Here is a 21,105-nt window from a genome sequence, read left to right as displayed (position 1 = left end):
TATATATATATATATATATATATATATCACAGAACAAATGAGTCTATAAATATGTCTTAGTGGATGATAAAAATCCAAAATATTTAAAGAATTGTTACAGCATAGCTGGATCTGTAATGGAAAAATGTGACTTTTGGTAATTTTGTTTAGAAAGTGTCACAAATACACAGAATGACATTTAGTTTCTTGTTAGGGCATTTTCCTCACCACAGTCCTTTTCATCAGAGTTGTCCATGCAGTCATCTATTCCATTGCACCTCAGCTCTTTAGGGATGCAGATGTGATTTTGACATGTCCAGTCAGAGTCCAGGCAGCCCTCTGTGACTGGACAGTTCTCCTCATCGGAGCCAGTGGGACACTGCTTTTGTCCATCGCAGCGGGCCGACGCTTTAACACAGCCAACAGAGTCCACACAAGGAAACTGACCTGGCGGACAATCAGAGCCTCGTAGTCCTGAAGGAAAGAAAACAAAAACATTAAAAGGTTCCATTTATTTACCCCTGAACCAACAACCTATACTTGCAGCTCAGGTTAGAAAAAAAAAGTACTTTGCCTTTTGTGCTTCATTTAAAAGTTGTTTTGTTCAACATCACTTAAAGAGTCTCAAACTACAGGAAAAAAAAATAGATAATACTGTAATGTGTAAAGTTATGAGTTTTTTTCCCCACAGGGTAGGGGGGGAGCCCACCAGTGCAGTCCACTTCATCTGATCCATCCAGACAATCTCCATCTCCATCACATCTCCACACAGCAGGAATACACCCGCCATCGTCACACTGCCACTGGTCATGACTGCACTCCGAGATTTGTCCTACAAAATGTGAAGAGTATGAACAAGAAATAAATGTGGTCAGACAAATTAAAACAATAACTTCCTCACTGGTTGTAATTGTATTAACAAAAAGTTGTACAATCATATGACATGCGAGTGGAAAAAGATGCAAAGCAGTCAGAAATAGATGTTTAATGTTCTATTTAAAATTTCTAATTAGAAAGACGACTTTCATACGGTTAAATGAATATCAAATGAAGTACAAATCAGCTCATGATTCTCGGCGTACCTTTGCACGATTTGATCTAAATAAGTACTTCAGTGCTAAATAGGATCCAATGAACGGCGACTTTCGCTTATTTTAAACGTCCTGAAACTCTAATGTTGCTAGTTTCATACTCATTTGTCTCGTTGTTACAATCATTCTGATTAGGCAAACTCCATGAAGCACAGATTATTTGAAATATAGCTCGTAACCCTGAACATCCATCTGCCGCACACAAGCAAAACCCTGACATATAGCGAACCCTAAAATCCACCCCGTAGAAACAGGTTTGCCTATTTTTGTGAAACTGAAAGTGTCTACCCTTGGATAGTCAAAGAAAAAAAATACCTCTCAAAACTCTCAAATGCGCCAGAAAAATCAAACAAACCAACAGGCGCCAATCCATGTCGACCTGCGCGGCTCATCGGGATAAACAGCAGCAGCTGAGAGGAAACGCTTTTATCCGGTAGCTGCGGCGGACAGAGTCACTTCCGATCAAGTTAAAAACGCGAAATAAAATTTGATTTATTCCGCTGTGTTTAAACTTAAACTCGACGTTTTCTTAAAAAGTGCCAAATAAAACATACTTACATTATTTTTAATAATAGCAACCGCACCCTTGAATTAAGTTAATTTAAAGTTGCATTTGGAGAGCTTTCTTTTTTTTTATGGTGATGAAGTTCTACCACCAAGTCAGGCTGATGAATTATTGCCCATTGCGAAAGGTTTTGTGGTTTTACGCACGGAAGAACAGTTACGATGTGTGTGCATGCAGTGATATTTTTGCACTGTCTTTCTAGATAATGATGTTAGTATTTCAGGCTCAACATGGTACCGTGTTACTGTGTGTGCAGTGCACTTTAAGGTTTTCATCTGGTTGTGTTACTTGCGCGCTGTTACATGAAAACATGAATTATATCCAATATGAAATTCTTTCGTTATGTCAATTAATGAAACAATTTGACAGTACTGCTTTTCATTCGTCCAACTAATTGAAACGAATTAGTTAAAGTTTTACATAAAACTAGCTAGTTTGAATAATTTTGTTTGATGTTGTCACAATGACTTAAAGGAACAAAACGACACCTTTGAACAGTTTCACCTTTTGTTAAATGTTTTCATCAGAAGCACGGCAGCTTTGTACATGGGCTCTTTCTTCTTTTAACTGAGGTCCCGAAGCTGTTTAATTTATGAATGGACACGATTAGCGGGCAGTTATCACTCTGGGTGTGTTAGCTTTTAATGGCTTTAGCGTCCGATGAAAGTCGTGTGCCTTTGGAAACGCAATATTACGCAAGGAATGACTTACAGTTTCTAAAACAGTGGCCCAAATTAATTATACTGTCTTTGAACTTTCCCTTGATTTTAATTGTTTTTCTATATGTATTGATATTATATTATATTATATTATATTATATTATATTATATTATATTATATTATATTATATTATTCTGATAATATGCCGGAACACACGCATTGCAGGTTTCTTTTAAAACAGTAAATTAAGGAGATCACCGGTTTGCTTCCGCATATTTTCATATTGTTTATTAATATTTTGCTGATTAGGCTTCCTGATATTTATTGAAAATGTTCAGTTCGTTTTATTCATTTCTGAGCACTGACATCCCTTTAAGATTAACAATACATTAAAATTAAATTAAATTAATTAAAACAAATAACAAACAAAAATCGTATTTATTTTGGTCTAAAATAACCTGTTATATTTTCCGCTTGTGTCCTGGACAGAAATAGGACACAAGGGGTTGCGCAGTTTGTTAATGATGTCATACAAAAAAAAGCAGTTTTTTTGATTAACTCTCTTGTTTCTCCCAATTAATCAAGGCGCAATTGTGTAGCTCATAATCTCTTTAGCTAAAAAATATTATCATGCCTTTTAATCTGAGGGATCGCCAGTATACAAAACATCAATCAGAGTGGGGGACTCCACTTCAAAGAGCACTCTGTTTCGATAGCCCATAGGAGGTCCCTGTTATACCCCTTAGATCACAGGCGTCCTTCAGCCATTAGAGGCCTGACAGCTGTCTTCAAAGAACTTCAGAGAGACACGCGTGATTATAAATCCGGTTCTGGGACTACACCTGACCATTCTGGATCTGCCTACCGAAGAGACAACACGACAAATTATGAAGAGACGAGCTGTGGATTTCGCTTTTGCGCTTCTTCTTCTAGTGGATTTGGTTCAGGCTCTCGCCATCCCTAAGATGCACCCTGATAAACTGCTCCGTGGGAGGAAAGCTCGGGACGGTGGGGCCAGACACGCTGCACAGAGGCACCGCTTTAACAGTCTGCCGCACTACATGATCCATCTCTACCGGGTCATGCTGATCGAAGACCAGATCAGTACTCAGGCTGACAGCGTGCCCCACACTTGGAACGAAGAAAATCTTCACAGCTCCGATTCTGTGATCAGCCTGGTCGCTAAGAGTGAGTATTTAACATCAGGGAAATTACGAAAACGGGCTTAGGTATTTTGAAAGCCATTTGAAAGCCACGTAGCCCAACTTTTCTTTTAGAAAATATGGATGAAAAAGAATAATTTACAAACAGAAGAACTTCATAAATACATTTAGCAGCAAAATGTACTTTAGTTTGACACACTACTACAAAATGTGTTTTTTTCTCTATTCCCCTTTAATAGTTTGCATGTCTATTGTTAAATAAGTCATAGCTTTACCCTGTGGTATAATTCTAAAAATGTCTTTTATCGTATCTGTTTCAGGCTGCCAGCAGATCGGCAGGAGATGGTCCCTCACTTTTGACATGTCCTCCATGTCTGCAAGCGACATTGTCCAGCTGGCTGAGCTTCGCATCCGCCTGCCAGCTTTTAAAGAATCTTCCAGCGCTTCAATAGACATCTACCATTCCCACAGTGAGCGGTGCATGCACTGCCCCGAGAATAGGCTGCTTCTTGGCCACCTTAGAGTTCATCCCAGTTCACTGGTGTCGCCGTCCTCCTGGAAAGTGTTCAACATGACGCACATAGTCCATCGCTGGTTGCAGCATCGGGAGCATTTCGCAAAGAGGATGGGGGAAGAGAAGCCAGAGGAGAGAGAGCAGGAGCATGAATTATTTCAGCACCTTACAGCTGACAGGGTCATCATGGTGGTCTTCTTAAAGCATGAAGCAAAGGACCAGCGAGTACCAATGCTCATCCGCACAGCAAAGCACTCCAAGTACGCTGGTCTGGGCAGGGAGCACGTACCCTCCAGGATGAGGAGTAGCAGAGAAAAGAGGGACCAGCAGACCCAGCAGCAGAGAGAGGAGGGTGGGAGAGATGCTCCCAGCGACAAGGCAACACAAGAGGAGAAAAAGGATCATCTGTGCAGGAAGGTGGACATGTGGGTGGACTTTGAGAAACTCGGCTGGAGTGAGTGGATTGTCTATCCCAAACGATACAACGCTTATCGCTGCAAAGGGACCTGTCCCACACCAGTAGATGAGACCTTCACCCCTACTAACCACGCATACATACAGGTAAGACTGAAACACCTCATCATATGCAACAGTACTGATAATGCCCCAACAGCATGAATAGATGTTCTCTAATCAATTATTTTCTTCTTCTCCGCTCTCCAGAGCCTGTTGAATTATCATCATCCAGACAAGGCACCCTGTCTGTCTTGTGTGCCCACACACCTGGCACCAATCTCCATGCTGTACTTCGAAGATGGAAAGATGGTCATGAGGCATCAAGACGACATGGTGGTGGAGGAGTGTGGCTGCCAATGAGGGAAACGCCTGCAGAAGGGAAATCATATAACCCTTCAACTTGTGAACCACGGGACCAAAGGGGTCTACAGCGAGAGTACTGGGATCTCAGAGCGGCAAAGTGGGTGTGTGTCTGCTAGCACAGAGCTGTCCAGGACAGAGACTGCTGATGTGATGCAGGAAGCTTCTAGTATATATCCTGGACGATTCTCTCTAAATTACAGAGCTAAACAGTTATGAAACAGCTTCTGTTTATAGGAAATTATGTGGGACTATAAGCTGTGCCTTTTAATAGCCATGTCTCAAAAGGCACGACATGATCAGACTTAAGCACTATATTGTCACAGAAACTATGTTGTTTTTATGCTTCAAGACTGAACCTCTAATACCATTGAAATTACAGAATGGTTTACTGTAAGCGCTTTCATTATTATCATTATTATTAATATTCTTTATTGAGACGTTTGGGTCACATTGACCTATTTGTATATTTGCTATATAGGCCATAATAGAGCAATAAATTGTTTTTTTTTCTCTTAAGCAACTTGACCAAATTGTGTTTTCATTTTGAAATGTTGGTGGTAAAGAAATATTTTTACCTGTTAACAGAAAAACCACACACTAGAATTAAAAGCACAGGAGTTGTTGGGTTTTGGTGTCCAAGGCTGTAGATGGAAATGTCTCACAAACAGCCCCTGACTCTACAAAGGTAAAAAACAAACAAACAAACAAACAAAGAGCCCAGGATCTAGATACTGCTGAACAAAACACTAGAAGGCACTTAGGTCTATTGGGTCTGTGTCATTTGGATTAGAGAAGGCTAATAGTATAAATTCACACCCAAAATTATACATACACCCCCACTAATATTTGGTTGAATGTTCCTTAGTAAGTTCAAAACCAACAAGTTGTTTTTGGTAGCCATATCAAGCACCTGGTATAATTCTGGCTGGATATCTGACCACTCCTCCTGGCAAAATTGGTAGAGTTCATTTGGTTTCCTGGCAAGTACATGGCTTTTAACCGTAGTCTGTAAACTTTCAATTGTGATGATGTTGGGGTTTCAAAAAGGTCACATCAGGAGCTTAATGTCTGCTTTGTTCCAAAATGAGAGATCATGTCCTGTGGAACAGCAACTATTGACACTATGTCCAAATTTCAACCATCTAACTGCTGATTTGAGGTGAAGTTGAATAATTATGAGATAATTCCATTCACTTTGTGCAATGTAACAGTACCACCAGCAAAACTGCCCAAGGGCATGATGCCAACAGTTGGGACAGTGTTCATAGGTTTGAAAGCCACCTTTACCCTTCCTTAACATAGCTTTTGTTATTTTGACCAAATACCTTAATATTTGTGTTATCTAACTGCAAATTGCAGTCAAACTCGAAGGTGATGATTTTGGAGCAGGGGCTTCTTTCTTGGTCGACACCCTCTCAGTCAATGTTGATATAAAGCTCACGTCACTTTGGACACTGACGCTAATATTTCAGCAGTTTCCACTTCGTGGCAGGCTTGAACTCTGGTGGTTCCTGAGTTTTTCTTGAACATCCTAAACAATTTCCTCTCACCCTGTATTTACATATAATTGTCAGATGGCTGTGGAGTTGGCAGTTGTCTAGAAATGGCTTCAAGAAGCCTTCCTAACTTGTGTAGATCTCTTTATTGAGTTCCTCGGACTTCCCCGTTGTTCTGAGTGTCGGTGTTTCCAATGAGCACTGTTAAACAAACGAAAAGAGAAACTACCAGGAGTTAATCAATAATCACCCTAATAATTTCAAACTTGTGCAGATAAAAAAAAAAACTACACCTTGAAAAAAAGAACAGTTCAAAAAAATAATTAAAAGTCCCAAATTACCAGGGTATTCATGCTGATGAGAACTGTGTGCAAAAATCTGACCGTATCCAATATCTTTTATCACATTGCTGCATGTTGTGAGTCTCATTAAAAGCAGCCCTAAAATATAAAACATAAGCACCTTTACATCTGAGGTCATAAAATACAGCAGTCATCTATTTACCAGTTTTATTAGACAACTATTTATAATGCAGTTAAACATCATATTTCATTGACACTACTTGAAATTAACAACCCCGAGGTAAGGATGTCTAATTAGTTTAAATGCCTGTTTTCATCTTTCCCCTCCGTCTCCTCATCGCTTCCTCTTCTCACACCTCTGATGGGAGGCACTAAGATCTGAAGAGAGGAGTAAGGATGAGGAATCAAGGATGTGTCTATGGGGGAAACGAGAAAGGGGTGCACGAGTGGGAGAGCAAACTGGCTGCAGGGTTTGCCACTATTTTCATCAGGTGTTACCAATAGATAAAATGAACGGACCAAAAATGCAGATAAGGTCAGGAGAGGTGAATGAAGAAAACGTCTCATCTTACTGCATGTAAATATGTTTATCATTATATTGTAACCCTTCCAAAAAATGGAGATTTAAAATAAATATGAACTTGTCCTCACAATAGTTTCACAAAATATTCTTTAGATTTTACACCAGAAAGTTATTTGGGTCATCGTCACTCACCAAACCACCTAATCTGAGGCTGCAGCTACCCGCAACACTACAGGATGCACTGTGGGTATATTTTAGCTTAGTTTTAGTGTTATAGCTTCTGTTGTTAGAGCTTTGGGTCACTTTGGTTTTTCCACAAACAAAGCCTTCTTATTCTCTAGCCAACAATAGCACGAAAAAGAAAGTTTCCCTCAGTAGTTGCTGATGATCAGACCAAAACTTAAAGATAACAAATACATTCATCAGACTTCCAGAAATATGGTCGCAAATGATTTCTAAAGTTGAACTTCAGTTAACAGTTTGTCTGCTGACACCAAATGGTCAGAGTCACTTACTGCAAGGTATGAAATAAGACTTCACTATAAACAGATCGGTCTCTCTCTTTTTTTATTGGTAAAAACAAATTAGAGACAAGTCATCAAAGTTGAGAAATGAATGAAATTACATAAAATTTTAATTATTTAATTGTAACAAAACCTTGACTTATTTGTCAAATATTTCACAAATCATACAAAGAAAAGAAACTGTTCATGCACACTTGAACAGGAGAGGCATTACAAAACGTTTTCAGAGCAATTCTGAACACAGATTACACAGAAAAAAGGCTCATCGTTTTAAAAGATATGCTTTTTTAATACCGGTAAACAAAAACTATAAACTATGTTGCTTTAATCCTTAAAGCTGACCCGCTTTAGATGTCCATCTCAAACTGGGCATCTTCACCTATAAAAGAAAAAACAACAACAACAAAAAGTGGACAATTAATAGAAATAAGAGTTTAATGAAGTTTCCTATGTAACGTGGTGTGCACATTGCTCATATTGAAGGTGATACAATCACATTCAATCGGTTGCTATGAAACAACGTGTAATCCCCGACTGGTTGGCAGTGGTTCCTAGACACTGTTGGCTGTTGCTGAATAAAATTAGTTGCACGCAAGGTGCTGCATCAAAAACCTTCTAGTGATTGATTTGGTCGCTAGCAGATCACCACAGCTACCTGCAGTTTTCCATGTTTGTTGTCAACAAAAGAAAGCAGACATGAAGAATGTTTGCCTTCAAAGTTTCATAATGTGTAAAGTTTACTTTGAAATGATTGGCCCTTAAGAAATTGTTTCCCCACCTGCTGCCATCAACAACCACTCAATCAGTCAAGGAATCCTTATTTTTGCCAAATGGTCACAGACTGGTCTCCACTGCAAAGCTTTACAAGCTCATGTGCATTTTCCCATCTTTATTATGCACACGTTTACCTGCGCTCTCTGCATGCACGCTGTGGTCCGTGTTGTTGCTGAGCGACTGATCGGGCTGGTTTGTGTCGCTGGAGGCATCGGGCTTGAGTGGCCGGGTGACGCCTGGGATGTCAGGCAGGTTGGGCGGCGTGCGAGTCAGGGGAGATGTCCGACACTGCAGGAGGAACTTCCTGTCGTAGATGATTCTGGTACCTGCGGGTTAGCATTTTCTTAAAGTGATGACTATTTGGGAAAATTCCAGTACAGCAGATAATCCTTGTACATACTAAAACAGATTTCAAAATAAAAATAACATGGAATAAATCAAATGTAAACAATGATGAAATAAAATAAAGATTAAAACTACAACTATTAATATAAACTTTAAACATGTTGGTGCACAAATAGCTTGCCTGCTTTTCTCTGCTAGTGTGACCCAACAATGCGCAGGTCCATACATGCCCATGACATTTAGCCCAATTTTGCAGCCCATATCAGCTATGTTGGTACATATTCAGTGACTCACTTGTGTTTTATCTGTGTCCCACCTGCTAATGTTACAGGACACAGTATCAGTTGTAGTGGGCATGTGCATCTGAGTCAGGTTTCTCACGACCGCTGAGGGAAAACATTTTCTTTCTTAACTTTTATCTCTGCAGTTGAAGCTTCCCAAGGCCCCAGCTTGTCAATGTTTAAAATAAAACAATGGCAGCCCCCCAAAATGAGAGAAAAAAAAAAAAAAGGTCAAAACTGAGCTTACTGCTGGTCCAGGTCCTGAGTACGGCCTCAGATGATCTCTGTTGTGTGTAGCTTGACCAGTTCAGTTTAGATTAAAATATTTTCTTTTGGCTACAGCTTTAAAGTTTTCTGAAATGTTCACATTAGCAGTTGGCATTTTATGTTGGTTGGTGAGTAAGCTTTTGGATTTTTTTTTGTGATCTCTCACAATCATTAGTCCCACTTGTTCATAATTAATACAACCAGTGTGTCCATGTTTAGTAAACATGTTGCTATTGCAGCTCAACAACAGGCTGCTGTAATACCAGGACTATAAATAGGATGTGACTGAGCACAGGCCAACATTTGACCTTACAGTCGTAAACTGTATATGCAAGTAAACATAGGCTGCACACTGCCCACACTCTTGGATAATGACACTGAAGCTGCCATTCATAAGTGACGACTTCCACATTAGATTAAAGCTTATGCACATAAAAACCTCATGCAGAGGGGGCAAAATGCTAGATTTTGTAACCAGAGCCATCAGACACATGCAGGTATAAGTCTCCAATCAGCATAAATGGGAAAATAATTAAGGGCGGAGGAATAAAGCCATGTAAAATACACTGAAATAATCTCTGGTTTTGTTAAACAACTGCAGTACGTGGATCCATAAAGTACTGCTTCTGCTAGCTGTTATACTTCGGGACACACCAACGCTGTCAAACATTAACAAGACAACATGACAGGACCTCAGTTACCTCCATTACCACGAACTGTTTTTGGAGCTGGATTTCAAACATAACTCCAAATATCTCTCTCTTTTTGTTTTTGTCAGGCACAAGTATACAGCACTTTTTGGATATCTTTTAAAAAAAATATCCCACTCGGCTGCACATTTATTAAATTTGAGTATACTATTTTTAATAGCTGTACAGTATTTTTTTAATGTTGTAAATTTGTTGTAAAAGATCTTATTTCTTGCTTTTTATTTTATATTCTTTACTTTTATGTGAATCTCCATGCCCCGTCTGCCTGCCACGTTACTGCTGGAATACGTGGATTTCCGCAGTGGGGGACTATAAAGGATATTTCTATTCTATTTCTCTGTCTCTAAGTCATATGGATAAGCTAATCATGATCTTGGGATACTAAGTAAATAATTTTAAATAAATAATTATAATTTTTTTTCTGATTAGCATCTGAAGAGGAAAATAATTCACATGTGAGCAAACCTTTTGGCTTTTGAGACCAAAACAAAAGTTGGTGCTGCTGCTTTCTAAACTCCTTAACCCTCTGCATACCCCTGACATGTACAAGCTGTTCAAACTGCTGCTTTCAGGTAGGTGCTACAGAGAGCTGTTTACTCAACCAGCCGCTCAGACTGTCACCCACTGTTGTGTCATTCAGGTCATATGCATTACTGAGTTTTGCAAGTACAGTTTGTATAGTTTCTTAAGACTTTCTGTAATAGGCGTGTACTGCCTATTGAAAAAAAAGCAAATAAAGAGTAAAAATAGATACAGATTATTCTGAATCCCTCTCTTTCCTCATTCTGGACATCAGTACCTCCGGGCGTGGTGCTGAACAGAGTTCCTCCCGGGGTCGTGGAGTAGTCGTTTGGCAAATGCGCAGCGTCGTGGATAGCGACCCGCCTGACGGCTGGGATATCCCGGCTCCTGGTGGCCTGGCCTCCCGCTGACATCTCTCAACTCTATGCGCTAATGACACTCCACAGATGAGGAGAGCTGCATGTACGCCCGCAGACTGAGCATGGAAAGCTACACTATGCCTCCACGTGCTCTGAGAAAACCCAAAACAACATCCCAGGAACTTCCTACAAAACGACACGTGGGGCGGTGGGCTATGATTGGCTAAAACTAGGGGGCGTCACTTGATGTTGACAGTGGATGTTGTAGTTTTTTCCTCCCTCCTAATCTGCAGCAATCAAATACATGCAATGGTACATTTCTGCAAGAACACTTTACAGCAACAGCAACAATAAAAATATACAGCAAACACATTTTATAAGACATTTGTCGTGCGATTAAAATGCACAACTGTTCAAAATGTACAAAAGATTTTCAAAACCAACACAGAGGTAGGCTACAATCATGCAAATTTCTACAACGGGATGGAAATGTAGTGATTTCAATGACAAAGAAGTTCAGTTTGTATACTTACAGTGGATGATAGCGTAAATGGCATTCTTAAGCACATTCCACAAATCAGTATATGATCAACTACAGTAAAAACATATTTATGAAGAGAAAACACTGTGACAGTTAAAAATATTAATCATGCTCTTTTTGAGTTTCTTTCTTCAGCCTTTTAACCATACATGACAGTACAATAAATTAACAGTCTGTGCATATTTGTACATTTGGCAGACCAAAAGGATCTTTCTTCCTTCTTCTTTCTTAACTGCTTAACACTAAAAACTGACGATTCAAAGAAGCTGAAGCCAATCCCGTTTATTCAATCACCACTTTGTGGGGAAAAGAACAATTAGACGTGAGATATCTGAAGTTCTCGTGTATGTATGTATTGTGTATGTGCAACTGCTTTGTACGGAAGCGTAGAGCTGCCACCCAGGCAAAAGAAAAATACAAGTGTATCATGTTATAACGTGAAAGGTTTATTGTTCTAACAAGATACTTTTCCTGTTTGTACAATATAATATTTATATTGTACGAACGTGATAATTATGTATATTGTAATAACGTGATATTATGTTGTTCAAACGTGAAAAGTATATTGTACAAACATGATAGTATATTGTACAAACAGGAAAAGTATCTTGTTAGAACAATAAACCTTTCACGTTATAACGTGATACACTTGTATTTTTCTTTTGCCTGGGTGGCAGCTCTACGCTTCCGTAGCTTTGGGACATTTTCCTCGAAAATAAGGTTTCAGATGCATAAGAAGGGAATAAATATTGCATAAAATTATTGGATCTGTCGAATAAAACATTAAGAAGATGCATGTTTGTAACTTCTCAGACATCCAGGACACACGTCTGTGTCTTGAGGTGTGAGACGGTACCAATTCAGTGATACATCCACAGAGTAAAAAGACGGCACTTAAATGCACTTGCTGCGAAAACAACACACCACATTTATGTCACATCTTTGTTTATTAATTCTTGTAAATGGTTTGAGCTGGTGTACAGGGTAAAATGATCTATACATATCTTCATGTCAGAATGACTCTGATTGAAAGGCTTGTATACATATTCACGTTGGTTTATCCTCTCTCCGGGACAATACAAAAGAAAAGAAAACAAGTGGTCATAGCTACAAAGCCTCTACATTCCCCATGACGTGGACGTCGGCCTAGTCTAGATAATGCTTAAAGAACATCCATAATAACTCTATGAGGGTGCATAGCATTCTAATTAAATATATTTTGTCATATATTTATACATATATTTTCATAAAAACATCTTTTTTTTGTGCATGTGCGCAGTTGCATTCCTTAGGATAGAGTAATATGATATTGCGTTTACATTGTCATGTATCCATTCTAAAGGAGTATAGGTGATCTTTATTCTTTGCAACAGTTAAAATTTTACAATACTCTTTAAAATACATTGCTGTAGGTTACACGTCCTCTCAGATCACATGCCTGGGAAATTGCGGTCTCTCTTCTTCCCGCTGATCCAACCAGAATTGGAACCAAACATCATGATCATTATCATCATCATCATACACACACACACACACACTCACAAACACTCGCATACTGTACATACAAACACTGGGGAAGTGCACAGGATCACAGACAAGTTTAATTCAGACGGCAAATCCAAATGATCTATGTATGGAAACATAATTAAACTACTTCATACATCATTTTGCTTTGTGGAGACTTTTTTTTCAGGATTTCAAATGTGACTAAGCAGGAAGTTAAGCAGGAAGACAGCTCCTTAAAGTCAAAGTTATGATCCTTAAGATTTTAGTCTTGGCTGATGCCTCTGGGGGAAGTAAGCATGTTTTAAGAGTACTGACTACACTCAAAAAAATCTGTTGTGGGATGAACACATTTTAATCATGGCACCTATTTCCATGTGATTTAACCAAGTACAATAACCCATTTTTGACCATGTCAAACCAACACATTTGGCATTTGGTGGTTTAATGTAATCAGATTACGTTGGATCAACGTAGTATACTTACATTGACTTGAAGTGATTTATTTAAATATGTAGAGTGAAATTTGTTTTAATTCATGCTACACAAGTTAAAAACTTTAGGAAAACACAATGAAATCTTGTTGTTTGAACAACTACTTTGTTAGTGAAGGCAATTACTGCTAGTCTTGCTTAATGAACCAATATGGGGGTTGATGATTTCATAGAGACAAACAATCATTTGCACTTACAGTCATGGGTAATTTAGAATCACCAATTAACCTAACTCTAATTACACACTGCAAACCAGACAGATTGTGGATAAATAAATAAACGATAACGTGTGCAGTGTCCCTTGGTTTTTCCTGCCAGATCCAAACCTTGCTTGTGCCATCTGGTTCCAAGGAAACACAAATTAACAACCAAAATGCTGAAATTGAAGCTTCAAAGTGGGTCTCTACAAATCAGGGGGTGAGACATGCTGTGAGATTATGGGAGCTATGGCCAATTTTTTTTTTTATAAAATGTCAGTGACCAGATTTGCAGTCACTTCAAAAATATAGTATATCAATTAAGTGCAAACATTTTTCCAAAGTTTCTTCACATACAAAAGAAAAGCAACAGTTCAATCAGAGCTCCAACAAAATCATGGGATTAGCACTAAACTTTAGGACTGTTGCATGCATCCACCATTTTACATCCACTACGGTCACACAGTTTTTTCATGAACCAGTTTCTTGCTGCTGATAATAAAACTAATCTACTAAGGGATGCAAATTGAAAAACCTCTGACCTTTAACAGCATCAAAATACATTTTTTAGAGTATTAATCTTAAGGATTAAAACCTCAACACAGAAATAAAACATCTGGATCCAACCCCCATTCTTGTGCTGATACAGTAAAAGTCTTTAAGACTAACAGAGTGATTGTGGGAGCTGTGAAGTCGAGTGGGCGTCTTGTTTGTCATTTGTTGACTTTATCTTCAGCATAATGGCCGATTAGGTAAGATTACACAATAACGTGCATCGACAATTGAAGGTATACATATGAGAAGATAATTGTTTTATATTTATCTGGTGAAAGGAAAATCTTTTGCCTGTGCTTCAACAAAATTTATTTGGCTTTTTTTTTTCCAACCTGTGACAAAAAAAACAACCAACCAACAAACAAAAAATGAGTAAAGACAAAAATAACCAACAGTGGTGTCACAGCAGGAGCAGTGCACCAGCGAGGTTAAGTAGACATGCTGGCACTGACCACACACTCAGTGTTTTTTGGTCTAATGTGAATCACACAACTAAACTACACACACACTTGCACCAAACCACCCTGCTCCACCAAGAAAAAGTAAAAAACCAAACCAAAAAAAGCCCACGCATCACCATCCCACCTCAAACAGCCCCAACAGAAAACTCTAAATCGCTCACTTGTGTCCCACATTTGTCTTTGAGAGGATGACTCAGAACTTAGAAACAAACATCTTTTGTTCTTTCTGATAGAGCAGAACTGAAAACCTGAGTGAAGTAACAGTGGAAAACGTGCTATTATCCCATGAGGTTCTCGTGCATGGACTGGGCGTGGAAAGTAAGTGCATTTGCGTGATGTATAACCAATGTGTTCATTCATCCGGTCTCACTCATTCAGGCTACAGTAGCATTTACAGTACTTATGGGAGATATAGGTGATTTTAAGGAAATGCGTGCTACTATGATGTAACTCCTTCATGCTGCTGCCAACCAGTTTCTGCATAAAGTGTTTCAGAGGTGATGAGCTGATGATTTACAGAAACACAAGTTGAATTATCCAGGGAAAAAAAGAAGGAAAACAGAGTTCGGTGGATTCCGCCTCATGGCAGCAGCAAGCTTCTTAACAGATATTAAATGAAGATATCCTGGTTTATATTTTGCTACGTTAAGTGCTGAAACACAAACACTCTCCGGCCTCCAAGGTCTCGCACTGCTACAGCTGAGTCATCTCATCTTGCATCAGTACGTCCTGACTCACTCACTTCAAGGGCGAGCTTCAATGCCAAATGCTGTTCATCCAGATACAGTTTGTGTCTTCTCTGAGGAAACCAGTCTTTTACAGTTGCCGCTCCATCTTCATGTTTTTTTTGTTTCTGTGTATTATTGCTGTGGCAAACTCCAAAGAAAACAAGAAAAAAAAAACAACAACAACACTGACCAGGCAATAATTATTTAACCGTGTGATCTATGTTTGTGTGTTTCTGGAAATGTGTTCATATATGTTTCTGTGCTTTTGCCTGTGCTATATATGAATGTGGGTCTTGACAGTTCACGAGTCTGGGGTCAGTGTTAATAAGACGATCACAGTGCTACCTGTCTGTCCTCGCTGCCATTTCACTCTCGCTTAGAAATCCTCAAATCACGGCATCGTCACACGAATGAGATCCTTCATGTTTTCTTCACCACAATTTGAAATATTGACTCAAAAATTCAACAGTGATGCGCTACAGCCACTGCAAGCAGATAAAAGAGGGAGCACAGAGGGTTTGGAGGACCTTTAGATGCTGATGGGAGAGGACTGTGATTTGACTGCATATAGACTGAGGCTACTGATAGATTATGGGTGAAGGTAAAGTATGCTACTGGGGAAAAAAAAGAAAACAAAAAAAGCAATGGAAGAGCACAGAAAAGCTTGAGGGAATAGAAAGTCAAGCTTTGTGCCCTCAGAGCTGCTGTACAATGCAATCGAGCACCCACGCTTTTTCCAAAGAAAACATTCCCGCTGTCTGAAAACATTCCCCCTGAAAACACGAGGGGAGCTAGAGGTTCATTTCTCATCCGCAGTCAAACAAAGCTGAAACCCAAAGTGGACGAGTCCCAAAGAAACAATGAGGAGCGATCTTCATCCACAAAGGAAAAAAAATTAAAAATGTAAAAAAACGCACGCGGACAAGAAGTCACGAGCAGGGCAGCACGGCGGCTTTCTCATTCCAGCGCTGAGCACGCCGTGACATTACAGGGACAACAAGCCAATCATGGGGAAGGGCTCAGCGCCAAGCCGGAAGCAAGAAACACATGCGGTAGAGAAAAATACACGCACACACACATACACACACTGACACATGTCCACGTAGCATAGAGTGCATATATCACATTTAGAATAACAGGGCAAAGGGTCCAGTGAAAGAAGCGTTGGGAGGCTCAGCAGAGGCTTAGCTGTATAGAGAACCATCCATTGAGGGACTTCTTTTTTTTGGCTGTAGTGTTATTAGACTCAACTTGCTGAAACAAACCACTCCAGTTGGGGGAAAGAAGGCCCTTAAAAAAAGCCTGTAACCCTTATGTGGGTCCGCCCCCGTACCTTGTACCCCTTCAGTTTGTAGATAATGACAGTTCAAAAGGGCATGCACCAGCAGTCATCATGCGATTACAGTTCACAGGAAGCACTTTGTTGCTTTTTTTTTCTTAGTTGTTTAACTAACATTTATGTTTTTTTGTATAAAAAAGAAAAAGAAACGGTATCGTCATGCCTTAATCTAGTTGATATTTTTTTTTACAAATATTATAAAACTACAAGTTTAATTCCTGTTTTTTTTCTCCTCTTCTATTTTGTTTTGTGGTGCTCCATGGTCACAGGTTGAGGATGATTCTGTTTGTTTTTTTGTTTTTTTAAATAGTCTGCACTTCCTCCATGCTCATTTTCCTCTGCGGTCCGGTCGTGTTTTCGTGGAGGATGGTTTGGCAGTGGCTTTCCGGTCCTACAAAACAGAGACAAGGAGTACACCAGTAGATATGCATCACATGGGCTAAATTAGTCTTAGCTTCTATAAAATCACTGCCAAAGTTTAACGAATGAGACAAAACGACGTATGAGAGATGCTTAGGCTCTAACAGGCTCCAACAGGGTGCCGTAGAAGGCATCTATCCAAGCACTGGGATGCACTAGTGCTTGTGTCCCATACCTGAAGGGATGGGCAGAAAGTGTATTTCAGTGTTTAACTCTCCGCAGACTGCTGTGCTGCACTGACTGAGCGCCCTTTCTCACATCCACCGCCACCTGGAGCAAGGAGGCAGGGAGGAAGGAAGGAAGGAAGGAAACAACACTTGGACCAGTTAACGGCTGAAGCCTCCATGTGAAACCAGAGCAGGAAACTAACTTGTCTGCCCACCTGGCCGCTGTGGCTCACAAATTTACCATCATTTCACAGTTAATCAGCCAATCAGTCACAAAAGATTTCATGCCATACAAATGCCCGTTTTTATAATGTCATTTTTAAAAAGCTTTTTTTTAATGATGATCTCTGAATCATAATTGGTTTAAGTTCACATCTGCTGTCAACATTTGCCTTGTGGCTGCTGTTAATTTCCCACCCTGTTGGCCAGGCTTTGTGAATAACTCACAGTAAAAAGCACGGGGTTTGCAGTGCTTGGGTGTGACAAAAGGTTATCAGTGTTAACTAAAACTGAAAGTAGGTGTGAAGAAGGTTTCAACTAAAGTTCAAATTAAAACTAAAACAAGTGAGAATTTTTACCAAATGAACTAGAACTGAAAATATACAGAAAACAAATAAATTCAATTAAAAAAATAATAATAGAATAGAGCGATGATTGTCCTATTCCAATGGCCTGAATGGCCAGAGTCCTTCAAACTTATATAAGGGGGAAAGGTGGCTCATTACAGCCAAAGTATGCAGACGTGCTGAATGTATAGCATATTGAATCTTTAAGCAGACGGATTACATCAGTAGAAGACCGCACCAGCAGCTAACTGACGCTACTGTCTTTGCAGGCTCACCAAAACTGGATGAAAGAACATTGGAAAAATGTCTGGTCCCATAAGTCTTTCGACCACAAGATAAAATGGCAGGGACCACATTTTATGCAAATAACGTGAAAGCATGGCTCCATCCTGCCATACATCAGTGGTTCAGGTTTGAGTCGATGGTGTAATGGTGCAGGGATATTTTCTTGGGACACCTTCAGCCGGTGAATACTGACTGACCAACAGCCTACTTATTGTAGTTGATGACCACCTCCATACCTTTATGTCCAACTTCATTTGCTGCTTTTCTGATCTTTCACTATACTTCCCCAATTCTTCCTGTTCATAGTGAACTCCATTGCAACTTCCCTGTGCAACTTTTCAGAAAGTCCGGCAGGCTATGTGCTGTTGAATTTTGGAGCTTTGCAGGCAAGCACATCTGCACTGGTTGCAGAGTCACAATCCTTCCCTTTGTGCAGCCAAAGACCTTTGGCAAATGTTTTAGTATTTGTCAGTTTGGTCAAATATGTCAACGCAATATGCACAAAGACATTTCACTGCTGTGAGTCAAGGTTTTGCATTGTAATGCCTCTTGGAATTACTTACATTTTGCCCATGACAAGCACCCAAATGTCACCATGAAAAATAGGTAAACTTAAAAAAAGCAACTGAACAATCAAAACTAGACTGAAATGAGCAAATCCACCATGAAAGCTGAACTCAAAATAAGTGAATAAATAAAATTAAACAAAACTCATAACAAATAAACAACAATTATAATGTTGGTATGACCATGATTCACTGCAAATGAAAAATACCCACAAAGTGACTCACCTTTCTAGCAAGTGCATTTCCACGTTCTTCAACAAACTGTGCCTCAGCAACATACTCCTCCTTCTCCTCTCTCTGTTAAGAAAAAAAGGCCACAATTTATATATATTTATAAAATCCATTTCTAATTCTTAACAAGGTGTTCTCAATCACAAATGTTAAATCATATTAATGGGCAGCTTTTCATTGGATGTGTTGAGCTGTGCAACACATCATTCTGCTCTGGTTCTGTGACTGATTGTGGTCAATCATCTGTTCTGATGATCGTTCAGTGAGATTAAGCTGTTGATGATTTTTTTTTTTAAAAATCAAACTGAATGACAATCTTCCCGGTTGATCATTAAAAAAAGAAAACATGGAAAAGATGTTCCCCCTCCAGGCGCAGGGAGCGGCAGGTGGTCGGCGTTGCAACCTGACCTGTCCCCGCCTCTGCTCCTGTTCCCAAGCTCGCTGGCCTGCCTCCTGATGAGAGAAGCCCAGCCCCTTGTCAAAGGGCTGCGTGCCCTGCAGGAGGCGCCCACGCAGCACATGAGAGTAACCAGTGTCACACACCGGAGTCAGCAGAGCCTCCTGGGCCACGTGCAAGCCTGGCACGCTGCCGTCACGCGTTGATGACACCGAGCCCACCCAGCCTTGTAGGGAGTCCTTGTCTGGCATGTAGGGTTGAAATGCTCCTCCTCCCACCATCCTGAAAAGCAGAACGCGAATAGACCAGAGGGAAGGGAAACAAAGAAAGCAGATATGTTAATTCTGAGTACAGGCAGTGGAAAAGAAACATATATAGAGTGATGGCGATCACACACAGTTGACTTACCGGTTGTCTCCGTTGTGCTCTGTAGCTCGACCCAGCCCCGTTATCTCACACCTCTGGGAGTACACCTGTTGGCCTGAAACAACAGAAATCCCTTCCACTGAGCCCAGCCCTACCATTCCACCTCCTCCTTTTGCTCCTCCTCCTACAGCCACACTCTCCACTCTCCTCACGTCCGACCTCTGACCTCCCAGCTGGCCATTTAGATTGACCTTGGGAACGGCACCACTGGCTCTCACCCTGTCCCTTTCCGCCAGTGCACTTGCTGGCTCCTGTGGTGCCTCCTCCTCCTCAACCTCCCCTTCCTCCTCCTCCTCCTCCTCTTCCTCCAGCTCCATGATGGAGCCGCTGGCCCCGCTGGCTCCACTGCTTGGGCGACCCAAGCTGCAGGGTAAGGAGAGCGTGGCGCCCTCTGAGTCGTCAGCCCGACTGCTGCCCTCTAGTGACGAGTCCTCCACTGTAACCAGAGAGGGGCTGACCCCTGCTGGCCACACCTGAACGTCCGACATCTCCATTAATGTATCTTCCTCTGTGGTGGCAATGGGGGCGCACTCGAGGCTGGAGACCTCTTGCCAGTAGGGCTCCACGCCCAGTGGAGATGGCAAGCTGTACTGCATGGAGGCCGGGGACAGAAGCTCCTCCTGCACCAGCCCATAACCTGGAGGGAAAACAGGAGCGAGACAAGAGATAGACTAACACCAAGCAGGCACAGCCACTGAGAGGATGGGGAGGTGGTGGGACAACTGTTTCTCCAACCTACCAGGGAAACAGTGGGGCTCAGCTCTGTCCCAATATACCAAGACAAAAGACTTTCTCTTAATCAATTACTTATCAATCACAATTTAGAATTCTAATTTAGGATTAAGATGCCTTGATGCTAAGCCAGTAATTCTGACTTGACTCTCAGTTAATCCCAGCCAACATGTTGCTTTCACGCTTTCGATCTAAAAGGCAGAACACAATGATATTACTCAAAAACTGTTACTTTGGCTAATCGAATAAAAAAAAATTTCTTTTCAAGTTTGCAGAGCTATTCAGGTAACTGTCATTGGGACACAGCAATTTGTGAGGTGAGAGATAAAAGAATTTGGTGAGTCATCCATTGTTTGTGAGGTGAGTGATGCTGGGCTCTAGCTTGCTCCCACTTTCGGAAAGTGAATCTGCAGAACAGAAACTGTTTCTCGATAAGAGAAAAGAAAGATGAGTGTAGGGTTCTTTAATTGATTGTGGGGTTGGCACGATATTCTTTTTTAATAATTTAAGGCTTTGCTCTCTTTAGTATAAATTTTCATCCTTTTTTGCTTTACATCAACATTTTATTATAATTTTTTTTTCAAGGTAGGTTTAATTGAGGTA

At 40.4% G+C, this 21,105-nt stretch overlaps 4 protein-coding genes across 12 annotated transcripts in view; 1 reads left to right on the top strand and 3 right to left on the bottom strand.

Annotated features, from left to right (window-relative positions):
- si:dkey-88l16.3 (low-density lipoprotein receptor-related protein 2) overlaps window positions 1–1,495 on the bottom strand; it is a 32,132-nt gene extending 30,637 nt beyond the window's left edge. For all 4 annotated transcript variants that reach the window (XM_042224801.1, XM_042224804.1, XM_042224803.1 and 1 more), the window contains exons 1-3: window positions 1,386–1,495; window positions 689–811; window positions 208–453 (exon numbers count right to left, since the gene is read on the bottom strand). In XM_042224801.1, coding sequence (XP_042080735.1) covers window positions 208–453; window positions 689–811; window positions 1,386–1,443 — 427 coding nt within the window. In that variant the 5' untranslated portion in view covers window positions 1,444–1,495. The remainder of the gene's footprint in view (window positions 1–207; window positions 454–688; window positions 812–1,385) is intronic.
- A 1,616-nt stretch (window positions 1,496–3,111) lies between these two features.
- On the top strand, window positions 3,112–5,266 carry LOC102308719 (nodal homolog 2-A-like). Its single transcript, XM_005931895.3, has 3 exons — window positions 3,112–3,483; window positions 3,779–4,533; window positions 4,636–5,266. The coding sequence occupies exons 1-3, from the start codon at window positions 3,183–3,185 to the stop codon at window positions 4,786–4,788; spliced, it is 1,209 nt and encodes a 402-aa protein (XP_005931957.1). The 5' UTR covers window positions 3,112–3,182; the 3' UTR covers window positions 4,789–5,266.
- Window positions 5,267–7,662: 2,396 nt separating this feature from the next.
- LOC102298036 (eukaryotic translation initiation factor 4E-binding protein 1) lies at window positions 7,663–11,106 on the bottom strand. The gene is made up of 3 exons (XM_005931857.3): window positions 10,813–11,106; window positions 8,545–8,736; window positions 7,663–8,015 (listed from the first exon to the last, which is right to left on the bottom strand). Exons 1-3 carry the CDS (start codon window positions 10,946–10,948, stop codon window positions 7,984–7,986), a joined length of 360 nt encoding a protein of 119 aa, XP_005931919.1. The 5' UTR covers window positions 10,949–11,106; the 3' UTR covers window positions 7,663–7,983.
- Window positions 11,107–12,363: 1,257 nt separating this feature from the next.
- Window positions 12,364–21,105, bottom strand: part of ank1b (ankyrin 1, erythrocytic b) — a 79,623-nt gene continuing 70,881 nt past the window's right edge. For 4 of the 6 annotated variants that reach the window (XM_042224793.1, XM_042224789.1, XM_042224791.1 and 1 more), the window contains 5 exons: window positions 19,753–20,407; window positions 19,491–19,626; window positions 18,942–19,013; window positions 17,308–17,402; window positions 12,364–17,103 (listed from right to left, as the gene is read on the bottom strand). In XM_042224793.1, the coding sequence (XP_042080727.1) occupies window positions 17,334–17,402; window positions 18,942–19,013; window positions 19,491–19,626; window positions 19,753–20,407 (932 nt within the window). In that variant the 3' untranslated portion in view covers window positions 12,364–17,103; window positions 17,308–17,333. The remainder of the gene's footprint in view (window positions 17,104–17,307; window positions 17,403–18,941; window positions 19,014–19,490; window positions 19,627–19,752; window positions 20,408–21,105) is intronic. The other 2 variants (XM_042224795.1, XM_042224790.1) reach the window with 2 other exon arrangements.

This window comes from Haplochromis burtoni, unplaced genomic scaffold (genome assembly GCF_018398535.1).
Source record: "Haplochromis burtoni strain Fernald_Lab_line unplaced genomic scaffold, NCSU_Asbu1 Contig_151, whole genome shotgun sequence".
Taxonomy (NCBI): Eukaryota; Metazoa; Chordata; class Actinopteri; order Cichliformes; family Cichlidae; genus Haplochromis; species Haplochromis burtoni.
This window is presented reverse-complemented; position numbering and strand designations above follow the sequence as displayed.

Excerpts from the sequence above, each read along its gene's own strand:
- LOC102308719 (XM_005931895.3), top strand. The coding sequence starts at position 3,183 with ATGAAGAGACGAGCTGTGGATTTCGCTTTTGCGCTTCTTCTTCTAGTG. Across the intron at positions 3,484-3,778 it reads GATCAGCCTGGTCGCTAAGA|GCTGCCAGCAGATCGGCAGG; the intron begins GTGAGTATTTAA and ends TATCTGTTTCAG. Across the intron at positions 4,534-4,635 it reads CTAACCACGCATACATACAG|AGCCTGTTGAATTATCATCA; the intron begins GTAAGACTGAAA and ends TCCGCTCTCCAG.
- LOC102298036 (XM_005931857.3), bottom strand. The coding sequence starts at position 10,948 with ATGTCAGCGGGAGGCCAGGCCACCAGGAGCCGGGATATCCCAGCCGTC. Across the intron at positions 8,737-10,812 it reads GTTCAGCACCACGCCCGGAG|GTACCAGAATCATCTACGAC; the intron begins GTACTGATGTCC and ends GCTAACCCGCAG. Across the intron at positions 8,016-8,544 it reads CGTGCATGCAGAGAGCGCAG|GTGAAGATGCCCAGTTTGAG; the intron begins GTAAACGTGTGC and ends TTTCTTTTATAG.